General features: G+C 31.6%; 1 protein-coding gene across 1 annotated transcript in view; it reads right to left on the reverse strand.

Annotated features, from left to right (window-relative positions):
- The window catches only part of ADCY2 (adenylate cyclase 2), a 589,713-nt gene that overhangs the window by 93,588 nt on the left and 476,719 nt on the right, over positions 1-19,406 (reverse strand). Inside the window, 1 exon segment of the mRNA XM_074279140.1 lies at positions 14,380-14,464. Within this exon segment, the coding sequence (XP_074135241.1) occupies positions 14,380-14,464 (85 nt within the window).

Consider the following 19,406-nt stretch of genomic DNA (forward strand, 5'->3'; position numbering starts at 1 on the left):
GGGGGAATTTTATATCTCTAGAGGCTTACTTGCATAAAATAGAGAAAGAGAAGATCAGTGAATTGAGCTTGCAATTAAAAAAGCTAGGAAAAGAGCAAATTAACAGCCCCCCCCCAAATCAAATGCAAAACTTGAAATTCTTAAAAAAATAAATAAATACTTTCAATTTTATTAATCTAATTGAAAGTTAAAAAATATTGAATTAATAAATAAAACTAAGAGTTGGTTCTATGAAAAAACTAACAAATGGATAATCCTTTGGTAAATTTGATTAGAAAAAGGAAAGAGGAAAATCAAATTATTAGTCTTAAAAATGAAAAGGGAGAACTTTCCACTAATGAAGAGGAAATTAGAGCAATAATTAGGAATTAATTTGCCCAACTCTATGCCAATAAATTCGATAACCTAAGTGAAATGGAAGAATACCTACAAAAATATAAATTTCCCAGATTAACAAAGGAGGAAGTAAATTACTTAGATAATCCCATTTTATTAAAAAAAAAAAATAGAACAAACTATTAATCAACTCCCTTAAAAAATATCCCCAGGGCCAGACAGATTTACAAGTTAATTCTACCAAACATTTAAAGAACAATTAACCCCAATACTACATAAATTATTTTTAAAAATTGGGAATGAAGGAATTCTACCAAATTCCTTTTATGACACAGATATGGTACTGATACCTAAAGTAGGTAAGACAAAACAGAAAGAAAATTATAGACCAATCTCCCTAATGAATACTTATGTAAAAATCTTAAATAAAATATTAGCAAAGAGATTACAGAATATTATCCCCAGGATAATACACCATATGACCAAGTCAAATTTATACCAGGAATGCAGGGCTGGCTCAATATTAGGAAAACTATTAGCATAATTGACTATATCAATAACCAAATTAACAAAAACCATATGATAATCTCAATTGATGCTGAAAAAAAGCATTTGATAAAATCCAACACTCATTTCTATTAAAAACACTAGAGGATATCAGCATAAATGGACTTTTCCTTAAAATAGTAGCATCTATTTAAAACATCAGTAAGCATCATAATCTAATGGGGATAAAACTGGAACCATTCCCAATAATATCAGGAGTGAAACAAGGTTGCCCACTCTCACCATTACTATTCAATATTGTTTTAGAAATGCTAGCTTTGGCAATAAAAGATGAAAAAGAGATTAAAGGAATTAGAGTAGGTAATGAGGAAACCAAATTAACACTCTTTGCTGATGATATGATGGTACACTTAGAGAACCCCAGAGAATCTATTCAAAAGTTATTAGAAATAATATACAACTTTAACGAAGTTATAGGATACAAAATAAATTCACATAAATCATCAGAATTTTTATACATCACTAACAAAATCCAGTAGCAAGAGATACAAAGAGAAATTCCATTTAAAATAACTATCAATAGTATAAAATATTTGGGAATCTATCTGCCAAGGGAAAGTCAGGAACTGTATGAGCAAAACTACAAAACAGCCTCCATACAAATAAAGTCAGATTTAAAGAAATGGAAAAATATTAAGTGTTCTTGGATCAGTCAAGTGAATATAATAAAGATGACAATACTACTTAAACTAATCTATTTATTTTAATGCTATAAGAATCAAACTCCTAAGAAACTATCTTGCTGACCTAGAAAAAATAAAATTCATCTGGAAGAACAAAATGTCAAGACTTTCAAGGGAATCAATGGGGAAAAAAATCAAATAAAAGTGGCTTTGTTGTACTAGATCTAAAACTACATTATAAAACAGAAATTATCAAAACCATTTGGTACTGGCTAAGAAATAGATTAGTTGATGAGTGGAATAGGTTAGTTTCACAGTATAAAATAGTCAATAACTATAGCAATCTAGTGTTTGAGAAACCCAAAGACCTCAACTTTTGGGAAAAGAATTCACTATTTGACAAAAACTGCTGGGAAAATAGACATTGACTCACACTTAACACCCTACACCAAGGTAAGGTCAAAATGGGTTCATGATCTAGACATAAGGAATGAGATTATGAATAAAATAGAGGAACATAGGATAGTTTTCCTCTCAGACCTGTGGAGGAGGAAGGAATTTGTGACCAAAGAAGAACTAATTAGAAATCATTATTGATCACAAAATAGAAAAGAATAAAGAAGAGAATCAGCAACACCCAGAGAGACAACTATGGAAAATGCATATGGACTACAACATAACATTTCTACTCTTTCTGTTATTATTTGCTTGCATTTTTGTTTTCATTTTCAGGTTTTTGTGTTTTTTTTTTTTTTTCTTTTCTTTCTTTCTAGATTCTATTTTTCTTGTGGAGCAAGATAACTGTATAAATATGTATACATATTTTGAATTTAACATGTACTTTAAAATATTTAACATATATTGGTCTACCTAAAATCTAGCGGAGGTGGTGGGGGGAAAGAGGGGAAAAGTTGGAACAGAAGGTTTTGCAAGAGTAAGTGTTGAAAAATTATCCATGCATATGTTTTGAACATAAAAAGCTATAATAAAATTTTTTTTAATTGAAAAAATGTATGTAATTATTCAGTAATTTGAACATTCTTTGGCATTACCCTTTAGAAAAATATTGGCATATTGGGTACAAATCTTTAATGATAGCATTTTTTAAGGTTTTAAATAATTCAGCTGTAATTCCATCACTTTCATTTAACTTGTTGTTAGTAATTTTTCTTATGGTATATGACTACAATTCTCCAGGATTTCTGGCTGTGGCTCAGTAAACACAGAATTATTGTTATAAGTAATTTCCTTTTCCAATAGATCACACCTTTTATCAGAATCTGATCATCTTGGATAACCTTGCACAACATAGCTCATAGTTTTATTGAACTACACAAGCCATTTCATCATGACAGAATAGCCATTGGAAAGTTAGGGGCAGGGGATTAAGGATAATATTAATAATAATTTATAGCTATTTTATAGAGCACTTGTCTCCCCAAAGTCCTGAGATAAAATCATGTTTACAAATCTTCAAAAAAGTGTGGTTCCAAGTGTTACCATCCTGCTACCATCACATTACAGGATTAAACACATCTTAGAATAATTTTATATTTTTCTCTTTCTTGGCTTGCTTTGGCAAAAGAGTTCAAAATCTAGTGGTCCATCTACTAGTGATGTACTTCTTTGCAATTTGTCAGTCTGGTCTTTGAATTATTATTAATTATTTTAATTATAATATTATTAATATTATATGGTCTAGGATTATACCCAAAATATTTTCTGAATGAGAGTAGCAGTTGGAATTCAAAATATGTAACCACACAGTTTATGGGAGGTCAGAGTCATATAACATAGTAAATGTCTTGAGGAGGATGAGACTTTGGGGAGGAGAAAATGCAAGCATTATTTCTTATTGATTTCTTCTTTGGGTGAAGTTGCAAGCATTATCAGCTTCATTTGATTGATTATCAAAATGAAGCTCAGAAAGATAATGTGCTTAAACTAAGGTTATGCACATAGAATATGGAAGAGCTAGGACTCAAACCTAAGTCTTTAAGTTCCTCAAGAGTTGAAACTGTATTTTGCTTAGAGTTTTGAAATCATAGTTTTATAGTTGGATATATGATTAACCTTATTAGAACTAGACAAGTTTAGAGATTATCTAATTTAGTATTTTCTTTTTACAGATGAAAAAATGAGAAGTGTAGTAGAACAGTGTATCAACTTGCCTAAGCTCACACAGAGAGTAAAGAGGAGTCATGTATGGTCTTTTAACATTCAAAATTGAGTACTTTTTCAACTGCTTCTGATTTTTGTGGCTCCCCAACTCAAAAGAAGATTGTAGATAGGCATTGATAAATACCTGTCTTTTTTCATGAAGAGCAATTATAAAGAAAATTATTTTCTTTCAATTTTGTCCACATCAGCTTAAAGCTAAGAAAAGATACAGTTCATAAGTTGTGAGGATATACGTTTAATTTTAGTAATATTAGTTACACTATTTGAAGTAGTATATGAAGTGGATAAAGTTTATTTGAAACTAAGAAGGCCTGAGTTCAAGTATTACTTCCAGTCAAGTACCTTAACATCTCAGTACTCCACAAAATTCTTAGAGATAAGACATAAAAAATAAAATAAAAGAATAAGATGCAGAGAATGTACCTACTCAACTGAGTTTTCCCTTTACCAATGAAATCACAGCTCCATTCTCTAATCCTATTCCTTTTGTGAAACTTATTAATTCATGTTTTTTAAAAGTAAAAAAATATCTCTAAATGTTAGGATCTCCAAAGAATTCATTAAGATTCTCATTTTCACATGTAACTATCAAAAATCTTGATATCATAATTAAACTTTTATATTACATGTTATATTTTTAACCAAGATAGTTTTCAACTGTCACCTTTGTAAAACTTCTTGTTCCAAAGTTTTATCCCTCTCTTTCCCTCTTCTCCCTCCCCAAGATAGCAAGCAATCTGATATAGGTTAAATAGGTGTAATTCTTCTAAACATATTTCCATATTCATCACACTATACAAGAAAAATCAGATCAAAAGACAAAAAAACACTAGAAAGAAAAAAATTACCAAACAACAAACCACAACAACAAAAGTGAAAATACTAGCTTTGATCTACATTCAGTCTCCATAATTCTCTCACTGGATGCAGATGGAACTTTCCATCACAATTTAATTGGAATTGCCTAACCAAGATTATTAAAAACATTATTTGTTGTTGATTTACTGATTTTAAGTATTTTAATAAAGGAAAGACTGTATTTTTCAAAAACAGCAATAACTTGTTGCCATAATTATTTGTAACATTTCATGTCCCACTTGAAAGATAATGCTACTACAACTGTTATGTAAATACTTGATGATTTAATTGTATTGTTAATATTCTGATTTAAAAGCTTTTATTTGCTCAAACATAATTAATATTTTTTTCATAAGATAGCTTGGGTTTTATTCATGTTTCAAGCACACATCTTTTTAGTGGTTACACATTTTCATATCATATGTGTTTATACAAAAGATATAATATGTTTTTCAACGCCATAAAAGCCAAGAAACTTCATTTTATTATAAGCATATGACTAATGGAAAATATTGCATATTTAACTCATATGGAAGGGGGAATCCCACAGTCTTCTTATGTACCTGGTTGTGGATATGTTTGTATATATATATATATATATATATATATGTATATATATATATATATATACACACACGTGATATAGGTTTTCAGTTGTCTCGTACACACAATTTACTCTCTTCTCCCTAAGATAAACTTTATTCACTATTTTTTTGTTTTTGTAGTTGTTCCAGAAAATGTTAAAGAGATGTTATTATTTTTTTTCGTTGATATACAAAAGCAAGTTAACCTTTACCTTATATGGTATCTTCATTTTGTCAGAAGTCTAGCAAACAGACATAGAACGTCTCTGGTTCTTTGTAATATAGTTTCTATTTTCAAATTTAATGAAAAAGTTTAATATCACCAAAACAATGTTATCTTACACAAGGCCATTAATTTCTAAGAACCCCTCTAGTCTGTTCTATAAAATGGGGATAATATCTTTTATCTTCCTGACAGCATGATTGTGAAATAATATGGATTTGTGAAAGTCCCTTGAAAATTATAAAGCATTTAAACTTGGTATTGATTGGTACAATGATATATTTTTCAAATGGATATTTTGAAGTTCTAAGTGAGAAGTTGAAAATAAGTAAAATCCTTAGGTAAATTCACAATTTCATAGAATCATTGAATCTTAGAACTAGAAGAAAAATTGGATGTTATCTAATACAATCCAAACCTTTACAAAAATATCCTTTTATAATACTCTTCTCAATAGGGATCTCATTTATTTCCAAAGCAGTCTACTCTACTTTTGAGTGGCTCTAGTTGTTATGAAGTTTTCCCCCACATTAATACAAGATCTACCCCTCTGTAACTTCCACCCACTATTTCTAATTCTGCTCACGAGGGCACAATTCTAATCCCTCCTCTAAAATAATAGCCTTTCAAATTTTTTAAGACAACTCTAAGGCACGCCTAAACCATGTTTTTCCTCTCTTTCTTTTTTTTAACCATGTTTTCTCTTACAGACCCTTCAGATCCCTTATCCTCCAAAGAATTCTTTTTATAGCAAATGCCATTCTTCCTCCCATCATGCAAATGCTAAGAACGTGAAGTATACTTGAACACCACAAAAATATATAAAAAAAATGAGCGGAGAATCAGAATGCAGGAATTGCATAATGTACTAGAAAAAATTGTAATTTATTTTTAATATATAACAACATGAAAGGTGCCAAGAGCAATGTCATGCCACATTAAGAATGGAAATTAACTCCTTTAGTGGTGGCTTTGAGAAAGAGAGACACAAGTAGTAGTAATAATGACAGGCTTCCTCAACAGCAGCTTATACTAGAGTGATCAATTCCTAAGGAGAGAATTATTAGACTAGTTCTTTCATATGACATGAGAGAAAAATTTCCTTATGGTCACTGTATTATTAACAATTTTATAGATTTCATTATTTGGGAGTAAGAGGACTTTGGTTTGATTTCTACTATGACATTTACCATTTATGTGATGTTGAGTAAGTCTTGAGCCTCATTTTTTTTCATCTGTAAAATAAATGAGGTGGACTTAAATATTCTTTGAAGTTCCTTTAAGATATAAATATATAATCTTCTGATCTCCATCATTAGTTAGCAGCTAGCAAGTAGGTAGTTTAGTGAATATAGTACTGAGTTGAAATCAAGATGATGAGTTCAGATTTTCTTCAGATACTTACTAGCTATGTGAGCTTGGGAAAATCATTTGACCTCTCACAGCCTCGGTTTTCTCATTTGTAAAATGAGTATAAAAATAAAGCTTACCTCACAGGGGTGTTATGAGGAAAAAATGACATAATATATTTAATGCACTTTGCAAACCATAATGAGATTGTTGGTTTATAATCTCTAAATTCTCTATAGTTTTCATGAGAGGGAATTTTGTGTCCTAAATCCTAGCAACTGATAGAATCCAATTTGCACATGCACATGATTTTAATAACAAAGCAGTTGACATCACATTCTGGCAGTTGATTTGATTCAGTGAGATACTTAGACTCTCTAGGACTGTAACTTCAAATATCCCAGGGAGAAAAAAAAAAACATTTCTAAACTTGAAAAAAAACCAAAACCAAACAACAACAGTATTATTATGGTGAATGTTCACAAAATTAAAAAGCAAACAAGAACTGCAGTCTTCGAAAAGTACCTGGGTGAGAGTTGGAGGGGCAGGGGGCAGTTTCTTGATCACCATGCCAGAAACTTATTCAATATTTCTTCAAGCTTATTGTTATTAGATATTTGTTTAGTGCATCAAGTGTTCAAAGTTGTATAACCAACAAAACACTTGAGAAACAAACTCACTGATGAAAGCACAAAGGACAAAATTATTTATACATTATGGAAATAATATTCTAAAAGGTCCAGGAAACTTGCTGATAAGAAAGGGAGGACCTTTGTGCATATTTCAAGAAATGAAGACAATCAAAACTCTTAAGTTTCTTTTTCAATAAACAACAAAGATCATGAATGATAGTAATTAATATTGAGAGGGCTGCAGATAAGTAGATCTATTAATATATGTAGATTAATATGATGTAGATGTGTTTTGGTACAATTCTTCCAAATGGAATTATGCTTATAAAACAATTAAAATATCAATTTCCCTCAAAATAGAAATCCTGTATTCTGAAAAGGAACCAAATAATGAAGAGTTCCATATACATAAAAAAGCACCTTTTGTGGTAGCAAACAATTGGAAAAAATGTAAGCACCCAATGATTATTTAATGATTAGCCAATCATGGTACAGAAATGAAACAGAATACTATTGATTTAGAAGAAAGGATGTGTATGAAGTATTTGAGAAGCATGGGGAAATCTATAAAAACTAATGTAGAGTGAGATATAAAGAACCAGAAAAACATTAGAGAAAATAAATGTGATAATATAAATGGAAAGAACCAAACTCTTAAGAATTATTAAAGATTGTAAAGAATTATATATATATATGTATATATATGTATATATATATGTATATACATACATATGAGTGTGTGCTTGTATATGTATATATATATAATATATTTGTGTATATACATATATAGTTAAAAGTTGAGATAATTTTAAATGATTACTTAATTTGTAAAAATTATAAGTCATTACATGTTAACATAATTTTTTTGAAAAATACTATTTTCTAAAATAATTGAAAATTAGTGAGAAGGGTGGTATTATTTAACATATTTTTACATATCTCTTTAATTTTCAGCCTAATAGAAAACTGGATTCTTATGTCTGCTTTTGCTTTCAATGTTTCAATCTGCTGTTTTATTGAAGTTCACCAAAAAAAAAAAATGGCCTTAGAATGCTATGTAGTTGAAAAGGGAAGGGACATTTTAATAGGCAAATAACATATTAATATTGGTATGTAAATAGATGTGCCATCATTAACTCCTTGAAAGCATCTTAGGTTGCTTAGAGACTCCTGGACTGAATTTTAAGAATTCCTCATATAAACAATAAAACAAAACAAAACAAAAAAAACTTGTACAAATGTGAATTCTTGTTGTTACTGAAATGTTAACAAAAAGAAAAACATGTTTGACAAAACTATAATGAGTAGGTTAAAGAAGAGAGGCTTCCTTCCTCCCTCCCTCCCTCCCTCCCTCCCTCCCTCCCTCCCTTCCTTCCTTCCTTCCTTCCTTCCTTCCTTCCTTCCTTCCTTCCTTCCTTCCTTCCTTCCTTCCTCCTTCCCTTCTTCCTTCCCTCCCTCCCTCCCTCCCACTCTCTCTCTCTCTCTCTCTCTCTCTCTCTCTCTCTCTCTCTCTCTCTCTCTCTCTCTCTTTTTCTTTCTTTCTAAGGCAAAGTGCTGCTATAAGTAAGGATAGCTGATTGTATTAATGCAGGACTCCAAATAACAAGAACTATTTTAAAATTACAGGTAAGAAGAGTTCCAGATGGAAAAAAAAAATCTAAAGGCAAGCAATTTTGGCCAATTTATGCAAATTGTTGAGCTCCAGGAGAATTTATAAATAGGTAATGAGTAAACATACCTTCTTCCTTGGAGGAATTTCAACCTCTTCTGTTATTTCCCTCAAATTTTTTCCTCTGATCTGCCAGCTTTATTTATTCTTGCCTTAAATTATGTCATAGACAATTTGAATTCTAAATTCAGTCAAGCCCTGGGAAACCCTTGCTATCAGTGGCAGATGTTAAGATGGAAGACATAGAAACTTCATTTATCATTTAGAAGACAGTGCAAACATTATGTAGTTATTAAGCATGAACAATGAATGCCAAGAATGTAAGTGCTTGGGAAACAAAAACAAAAATGGAAATAGTTCTTGCTTTCAAGTTGTTTATACTCTTTTAGAAGAAAAAGTAAGTCTCTATATAAATTTGTGTATGTTGCATATATATATATCTATATATCTATATGTATATATCTATATCTATCTATAGCTATCTATCTATTTATATCATATCTATATCTATATATATACACACACATAAACACAATATATACACTAATACAAATTTTGTGGAAATGTTTGAAATGCTTCATATAATAGGTACCAATTGAGTTGTTCCTTCAGTCATTAGGAATTCTAAGGGGCAGAAGTGAGGAAGGGATGACAACTTTAAAAAGTATAAAGTTGAGTCAGTATTGTATTATATACTGAAGGAGATCCAAAGAAAGTATACTATATAGCCCCTGACCCTAAGAACTTTATGATTTATTTGGGGAGAGCAGACTTATAAACACAAGCATAGCCTAATTTGCCTTGGACAGGCAAAGGATATAAGAGATCAGAGGAAGGAGAGGTCAGGTTTGATTGAGTTGTGTTTAAAGGAAAAAAGAGGATTTTAATATAAATAATATGAAGCACTTAAAAATCCTGGCATTCAATGAAAAATTCAGCATAATAAGAATATGCATGTACAAAACATATGTAGCAATATGTATATGTGTATACTTATATGTCATGTAACACGTTTGCATACATGTGGAGAGAGGCAGAGAGAGAAAGAGAGAGGGAGAGAGAGGGAGGGAGAGAGAAGGAGAGAAAGGGAGGAAGGGAGAGGACAATGGAGAGGGAGAGGGAGAAAGAGATGATGAATCAGGGAAGATAGCAAGGTGGAATGGTAGGCAAGACAACTCCTGTGTGTTTGGGTAAATAGGACCTAGATATACAATTTCACTAATGTACAGAACTTGTTTGGAGGAACCTTCTTCAAACTAGTGCAGCTTGGCATTTACTTGATCCCTAACTTTTAAGTTTTAAAGATTTTGATTTGCCCAAGATCACAAAGCCAGTCTTTTAGAAGTAGGATTTGAACTGATGTTTTCTTGAGTCTTAACTCCTGAGTCTGACTCTCCCTGTCTCTGTCTCTCTATCTTTCTTTTTCTGTTTCTATCTCTTGGGTCTCCCTCTTCTAACAACATGAGTCATTTTTGATCACTCATCATCGCCAGGGAACTTGGTCATCTGCCTTATCTTATTTCAACTCTCTCCCTCTGCAATGGCACTCTTCTGACCAGACCTCTATGCCTTGGGCAAATTTATACATTGTGATTTAAGCTAAGTTCTTTTGATTAATGGATTATTAATGGATAATTATTTCTAGCCAGCCTCCAAAGCACACTTCACATCTATTTATTCCTTCTAGACATCTAGCCATCTGCCCTGCCTCATTATTGCCCCCTCTCTCCCTCAAAGGTTCCTTTTATTCTTATGACTCTAGATAAAAATTCCCTTTTCCAGTCCTCTCTCCCCCTTCTAGCTATTATTTTGCTGATTAGATTACAAATCCCTTAAGGAGAGGAATAGATTCCCTTTTCTATTTTATCTTCAGTGACCAGGACATTGTAGGTGCTTAAATAATTTTCTATTTGTCCATTCCTTTTTAGTAATATCTATTTGATTTTTTTAAACTAGACTAAATCTTCTCATAAAATGAAAGAATGTTTTCCTACTTTGCCAATATTTATTTTCTTTTCTATTTATACTTCAAATGGAATTTGAAATGAATAAAGGGTTTTTGTCTACTTCAATGACTTTGTAACCCTACAAAGTGGGAGAATGCTAAAAGATCTTGATTGGAATCAAAGGTACTGAGTTCAAATTTTGACTTTGTTGCTTTTTTATCTGTGTGACTTTGGGCAGGTCAACAAACCTCTCTGGTTCTCAGTTTCTTCATTTTTAAAATAAGGATGGTTGACAATATAACATTTAAGATATTTCTTGACACTTAAACTCTGATTCTCTACAATCAAACACAGGGGAAGAAGATGTGTAATGATGACATTGGCCTGGGAGTACAATTTCAAATCTATCTTTAAAAGATTGAAACAAAACTGTATTTTAATTTCCTTTTATATACGTGCTATTAAGAAAGGTTATTAAGTACTTGTGTTCTTAGGTCCAGAATAGAGCCACTTTAGGAATTTAATACCTCACTTTAATAAAATATTGATTCAGAGCAGGGTAAACCTAAGGCATATATTTCAGGCAGCTAGGTAGGGCATAACTCAAATTTGTAAATAACAATGTTAACAATAGGAGAACCCTCATATATATAGTAAACAACAAAAAAGGAGACAATTTGGTATTTAGCCTGTGCAATAATGAAATTCCTTTGTGCTGTGATGTATATTTGTATCACATAAATAAAAAAAAATAATCATCCACATTGATTTTTGGTTGCATAATATGCATAATCTTATTGACATTTTGAATAAAATCTATACTTGGTTGGACATATTAAAACCAATAATGAAATGCTTTGTATAGGGTATGATGCTTATTCTTAGATCAATTGGTACAACATGAAAGCCTGCACTTTTTTCCCCTACTTTAAAAAATGTAAGGATTAAATTTGAACACTAGATGGAGATTTAATGAATTAATCTCAAGTGTTTTCAAAGCTGGAAAGACCCTGAACTCCAATAAATCATCTCCAATTTTGCCTTGTGAATCTTGCCAAAGTCTTTGTTTTCACTTGGGGAAGAGGTAAATATTCTATCATCTGTACTATTGGAATATTATTTCTGGATAATAATAACTAAAATTTGCAAAGCTCTTTATATACATTATTTAATTGGATTCTCATTGTGACATAGGTGCTATTATTAAATATCCTTACAGAGATGAAAAAAATTGAGGCTGAGAGGAATTAAATGATCTTACCAGGGTCATAGAGCTAGAATCTGAGGAAGGATTTGAAATCAGGTCTTCCTGACTCAGACCTGGTGCTCTAACCACAATGGTATGCCTTCCTTATTCATTTTATTTGAATGCTGGAGTGCTAGGAAATGACTAGAAGGACTAAGAGCCATCATGAATAAATTTTATGAGACAATATCCAAAATATTGTGAAGAAAGTAAATTGGAGATTCTGTGGTAAAGCAGAATGCATATTTGAGTGTGTGTATGCACATAATATATGTGTATATACATGTACTTATACACTTAAGGAAGTAATTGTATGCATATATATAACACATATTTACATACATGCAAATTTGAAGAAAAACGAAACAAGTTTTCCGAATCAGAAAAGTTGTAGCAAAGAGTAATTATTATTTTTTTTAATGTTTTTCTTGACATACTTGATCAAAGACAATGGAAAGGAAAAGAGAAATTATCTTAAGGATCCATGCCTATAATATACTAAAGTAAAATGATCTAATAATTTTATATAAACCATATAGTGTTATAATCTGTTGTCAAGGAAAAATCAAAACAGATTAATTTGACTTCTTAAAAAGTTCCTATTAAATGGAATTGAGAGTATATATGGTTTGTGATAAGTGCCTTCTCTGATAACTTGTCAAAGTTGCTTCATGTAACGTCAGTCCAAGGAAGATATGTGATTCTTTATCATTCAAAAAAGAGCTATTATTTCCTTTCTTTTCTTTTTTTAATGGAGTTTTAAATGGGAGCATATTAAGTTGGAGTAGGGTTACTGAAAGGAATAACTATATAACCTTACCAATTTTTCTAGAACAATCCCAAGGTTGGATGGTATTTTGGATGGGTTAGAAGGCCAGTTCATTTCTAGAACAATTTGCAAACCATGTGAAGTAGTTGAGGCATGCAGTCATGCAACAAGAGTCCTAGAATGCTATAATATCCAACAGCAGGTGGGTCCAGGTCCAAGAGATAAGACATTTTTTTGTCATTTCATCCCTAACAACTAGGCAAGGGATTGGCACAGAGTAGATATTTAATAAATGATTGTCATGTACAAATGAATGAAAAAATGCCCAAGGTACTGTAATGCCCATCATGATATTACTTAACATTCTCCTTTGTAAGGATTTTCTAATGCTTGTTTTGTAAAACAAAAACAAAAGGTAGACAATCCACAGCCCTCAGATTGCATATCTGAGAATTACTGATAATAACAGAATTTCAAATCTAGAAATGACCATATAGATCATCTATTTCAACCCTTTTGATTTGACAACTCTCTTCAGAGCATGATATATACTCATCAAAGAAAAATGGTATAAGTCAAACTAATAGTTTGTGCTCTGAACAACCCAAAATGATATGAAAACACAGAGACACATAAGGGAGCTTTAACCAACAATCACTAAAGAAAACTGTTTTTATGGAAATGGCTGTGAAATCTTTATTGACATTTGTACAAATCTTACAATGTGATAGAAGAAGTAGGTCATGCAGAAAAAAAGTCTCACCAATGAATGAGATAAATATTATTATCACTTAAGTGAAATGATTTCTACTTTAGAATATTTTAATAAGAAATAATTTTCAATAGCACATATTTAGAAATATCAGTATATTCTATTTCTCTTAATTTTCCCATCAACTGTCTATTAGATCAAAGCTTATTATTAACTATTGAAACTGTAATTTCAGAGGAAAATCATAAATGAATATAAAAATTGATATAATTTTATGTTTCCTAGGTTGATCCTTTTGTGATTAAAAACATTTCTTAAAAAAATATATTGACTGGTATTTACATTTTTCTTGACTATATCTTCTGAACAGATAATTTATTCCTAGCAAATGACATTATTTTGAGCAGTTAAAAGAAGAGGCTTGGCCTACTTTTTTCCTTTCCTCCCTCCCTCCCTCCCTTTTCCTTTCTTCCTTCCTTCCTTCCTTCCTTCCTTCCTTCCTTCCTTCCTTCCTTCCTTCCTTCCTTCCTTCCTTCCTTCCTTCCTTCCTTCCTTCTTCCCCTTCTTCCTTCCTACCTTCTTCCCCTTCTTCCTTCCTCCTGCCCTCCCCTCTTCCCCTTCCCTGTCTTTCTTTTTTCATTATATTGTTTTTCTCAGATAAGTTAAAACCAATGAGTACCTACCAGAAGCTGTCCAGCAAAACAGATGAAAAGGATGAAGGAAAGCATGAGAAATGCAGCTCCAAAGGAAATTCCAAGAATAGATGTTCTACCAACAATAACAAAAAGTCAGGTTAATATAGAGATAATATGGTCGCAAAGATTACTTCTAAAACTTACACCAATTATTTTTCTATTAATAGCTAATCTAAATGCCCTTTAAGATTATACATTAAGTGAATAGTTTATCTGCTTTTAGTCCAGTCCTTAAATCTATCGTGTATGTGTGTGTGTGTGTGTGTGTGTGTGTGTGTGTGTGTGTGTGTGTGTGTATGAAAGCAAATTGAGATGAGACATTTTCAAATCAAGTGACTCTATACTATTACAATTTGTTTCTGAAAGATTCAAGTTGATATGACTCAAATATTTTCTTGTAAATGGTAGTACAATCATGGAGATTTTTTTATGTATGATTATGTGACTTAGAGATCATTATTTAATAACTGGAACTACCTCTTCTCCCATTCACCTCTCCTTACTCTTTTATAAAGGAGCCCTTGTTGTTATGACTAGGGAAGATGATGTTGCTACCACTGCTTCTTAAAGAAACCACTGCTTTGAAGACTTTGTTTTATGATCCTCCTACTTCCCTGGAATCTGCTTATCCTTCTTCATCAGATATAATGGGATAGGTCACAGAAGTGCTTCCAGCCCTAGACTTCTATTGGAGTATCTTTGACCCAGAAAACTCTAAAAGATTGAACTACCTCCATTGGATAACCTAAAAATTTCCACAAAACCAAATAAAAATAAGTAATTTATAGGATGCTGGATTCTGAAAATTGAAGATATATTCTATATTTGTAAAGTACTTATTATGGTGTCTGTCACATGATAGGTGCTATATAAATGTTTATTCCTTCTCCTTCCCTTTCCAATAAAGATATAGATTAGTATTTGGAGCTGGGCTCATATAGATTATTATGTTCTTAAATGTAGCTTATTTACTGAAATTTTATTGAGATATCTTTATATGGTATAGATATAGGTATAGGCATAGGTATAAAACTCTACTTAAGAAGGATAAGTTAAGGAAAATTTCACCAAGCTGGAAAGGCTTTGAGTATGGATAGTGATTTGGCATCAAATGAATACTGGATCAGCCAAAACAGCTGCAGAAGAATCAACTGTCCTTTACTGAAGTAAGGAAGACATTTTGATCTGCATCCATAAAGAGAGTATTATAAAGATAAAGCTAAGATTTCTCAAAATATTGACATAAAAATTAAGGGAATTATTGCTTTGTTCTAACTTTCCCATGTCTTACCTCTCACTGACTCTATTTTTTAATGAAGATAACAGAAAAATACATTCTTATTGCTTCTAGGATAAGATAGAAGTTCCCCTGGCATTTATAGCCATTCATCATATGGCATTTATAGCCATTCATCATATGACTCTAACCAGCCTTTATAGGTTTTCTTCATAATATCTCCCCCCAAACTGGCTTCTTTACTGTTTACTATATACAACATTCCATTTGAAAAAATTGTCTCTTATGACTAAAGTGTGTTCCTCCTCAGAATCCTTAACTTCCTTCAAAGTTCAGTTCAAGGGCTATGTCGCACACAAGATTTTTATTGGAAGAAGCTTACCAGTACTTAGTGCCCCCCCCCCATTATTTCCTAGTTGTTTTGTATATTTACTTATCCTTTTCTTTCCCTTTCTCTCCAAAGAGATTATAACCATCTTGAAGACATGAGTTCTGGAATTTTTTGTAGTTATATACCAAGGATTTTCCATTATGCCCTATATATTTTAAGCAATAAAAACTTATTTGATGAATGATCATTCAAGAATCAGATCAAATACAGACATGTTTGTTAACATTCCAGAAAATATCTGAGTCCTCACCAATATCTTTTTGATAAGAAAGATGTTGTTCCAGAGAAAGAACTCTGGGAGATGACTATGAACCACTACATAGAATTCCCAATCCCTCTGCTTTTGTCTGCCTGCATTTTTGATTTTCTTCACAGGCTAATTGTACACTATTTCAAAGTCTGATTCTTTTTGTACAGCAAAACAAGTGTTTAGACATGTATACATATATTGGATTTAATTTATACTTTAACATATTTAACATGTATTGATCAACCTGCCATGGGGGGGGGGGGCGGAGAAAGAGGGGAAAATTAGAACAAAAGGTTTGGCAATTGTCAATGTTGTAAAATTACCCATGCATATATCTGGTAAATAAAAACTATTAAAAAAAAAAAGAAAGATGTTGTTAAACAATCTGATGGAGGTTGCTGATACTTCTGCTGGAAAGTTTTAATGCTTACATTCTTGTTTACAAAGTTGTTCATTTCAGTTGTGGTGCTGATAAGGGATACTCTGTATCTGCCTCATCCAATAGAAATGTCTTAAACACATTGCTTCATCGAGGCAGCTAGGTGGCTTGGTAGATAGTGTTGAATTGTCAGGAAGTTTGGGGTTTGAATCTTCCCTCAGATGTTTATTAGTAGTGTGACATTGGAAAAGTCATTTAACCTCCCTTAGTTTTCTCATATGTAAATGGGGATAATTTCAATGTTATTGTGAGAATAAAATAAGAGATATAAAACTTTTGATAAACTTTAATTTGCCATACTATATGTATGCTGCATGATAACATGCCAAATAATATTTGTTGTTTGTCCATCCAGATACTCACTAATCTAGAAAAGCATCTTTTAAAGAGTATTTTTAAAAGCAGATATTCATAAGTTTTGATCCAGGTACCTTTGCTAGGCATAGATATTAAGGGCACTAAAACCAGAAAAAAGTTCCAAAGAATACCAAAATAGTCATGGAAACACTTCTTGTGATAGCAAAGAATTGAAAGAAGGAATTGAAGAATTCCCCTCATGTGGGTAAGGATTTTTAATAATATGGTACATGAATAAAATAGAATGATATCTCACTATAGAGAAATGATGACGAACTTCAGGAAGCATAACTAAAATAGATATGAATGGATTTCATTTCCTTCTATTAAAATGAAGTGAGTAGATACTTGGGAAAACAAACAAACAAACTTAAAGATAATGGCAACATATGTTTTAAAAGAATTTGAAAACTAAGCATAATGACCAAATTTTATCCAAGAGAAAAGGTGAGAAAATACACCTTTATTACAGAAGTAGAGTGGCTATAAGTGTTATATATTAAGTACACTGTCAGACATGGTCAATGTGTTGGTTAGTTTTGTGGCAATGCTTTCCCCTTCCCCTTTATTTTAAGATATTTTTATAAAGGAAGGCTTACTGGGTAGGGAAGGGGGAACATAGATCAGGATAAGAAATTAAATGTGACATGAAACAAACAAAATCATCCACAAGAAAAGAAAAATATAAAAAGGACACAATACATTACTAAGGACATGATATTCAGTCAGGTCAAACACTCACTACATTTATCAAATGAATTTGATAATATCAGAGTATGCATGGCATATAGCATTCTTGTTCAAATGAGAGGAACTGTCATCCTGTTTTAAAAAACACCACCACCACCACCATCACCACAAACACTTTGTGACAGTGATAGTTGTTCTAAAGCTATTCATCAGAACCATTAATCTTGTCGGTTTTAAAGATGACACGTTAGGGTTCATTATGTATACCAAGATATCCATGTAAATTAATCAATTTTTATGACATGACAGATATGAAGCTGTTTTAAAAATTCATATAAGGTTGATAAAATTTACAGAAAAGCAAAGTATTCTTTGTCATGTTAGAAGCAAAACATATTCTTTATTTAGTCATTTTTGATGCTGTTCTTTTAAAATTCAGCTGGATTGATCCTATGGATGAATAAGGGCTGTTTAAAGATTAGGACATACTTCCCCCCATCTGCCTTTTTCTGCTTATTTTCAGTCTGATAACTACTAACAGATGACCCTAAGAAAAACAAAGTAGACAATTTGCTGACAGGAAATAAACAGAGAACAAGGTCCATGAATGGGCTAAAAATAGAAATATTAATAAGATACACATTTCTTAGGAGTATCCCTTTTTCCTCCTTTGGAAGCCAACTCATTTGAGAAGCAATTTCTCCCTTCACTTCCCTCCCTGGTTTTTTTTTTTTTTTTTTTTTTTTAATACTTAAGATACAAGTTAACAGATTTGAAAGTTCTTTGGCTGTCATATCTGTGCTAATTTTGAGGACAATCTGCTTAATTCAGGATTAGAATCACTTTTAGAGGGAGAGGGAGTTTCTTTTTATCTCCATTGAATTAAAAGAGCCTGGAAAAACAATGAGAATCAACTTTTATTGCCACTCAGGGCATATTTTTTCTAGTTATAAGAGGAGAATGTTCTGTAATTAGCTGCCCAATCAGAATCCCTGTGGAGGGTAAAAGGAGTGTATTAAAGTTTGATTAAATTTTCATTTACAATTACAGGGTATTTATACTGCAAGAAACCTCCAGAGAAACATATTGGGTCTGATAAGATACCTTGGGAGGTTCTTTTCCAAATATTATTGTGTTTAATTCTTAATTTCTACTGAGGTTGCAAGCTTTACTTTTAAACTTATTCTTATCTCTCACTACTATTCAAACTTGGTTCCACCAAATATAAATAAGTGCCAAATACTAAAAGATGGTTTTATCTATTACTCAATTCTATAAGAAAGGAATTGTGCCCTTCTAGAAGTAAAAAATTAGGATTCTTCCACCTTCTAGCATGAGGTATTACAGTCATGAGGTAAGGTATTTGAAGTGATAACACAAAATACCACAGAATCTCAGAGCTGGAAGAGTCCTCAGAAGCCATTTAGTCCAACCAGAATCTGAAGAATACCCAAAGAAAAAGAGCCACTTATAGGTTGGGTTGAAAATAGGAAAAAAAATCCAAGTGAAATTAACTATTTATTAATTACCAATGCAATTTTTTTGAGCACAATAGTATATGACTATTTTTCAGATATTTAGCTCTAAATTTATGAAATACACAATATTTAATAAAATTTTATCAACTTATATGAATCATAATTATTTTTGT

Source organism: Sminthopsis crassicaudata, chromosome 1 (assembly GCF_048593235.1).
Source record: "Sminthopsis crassicaudata isolate SCR6 chromosome 1, ASM4859323v1, whole genome shotgun sequence".
Lineage (NCBI taxonomy): Eukaryota > Metazoa > Chordata > Mammalia > Dasyuromorphia > Dasyuridae > Sminthopsis > Sminthopsis crassicaudata.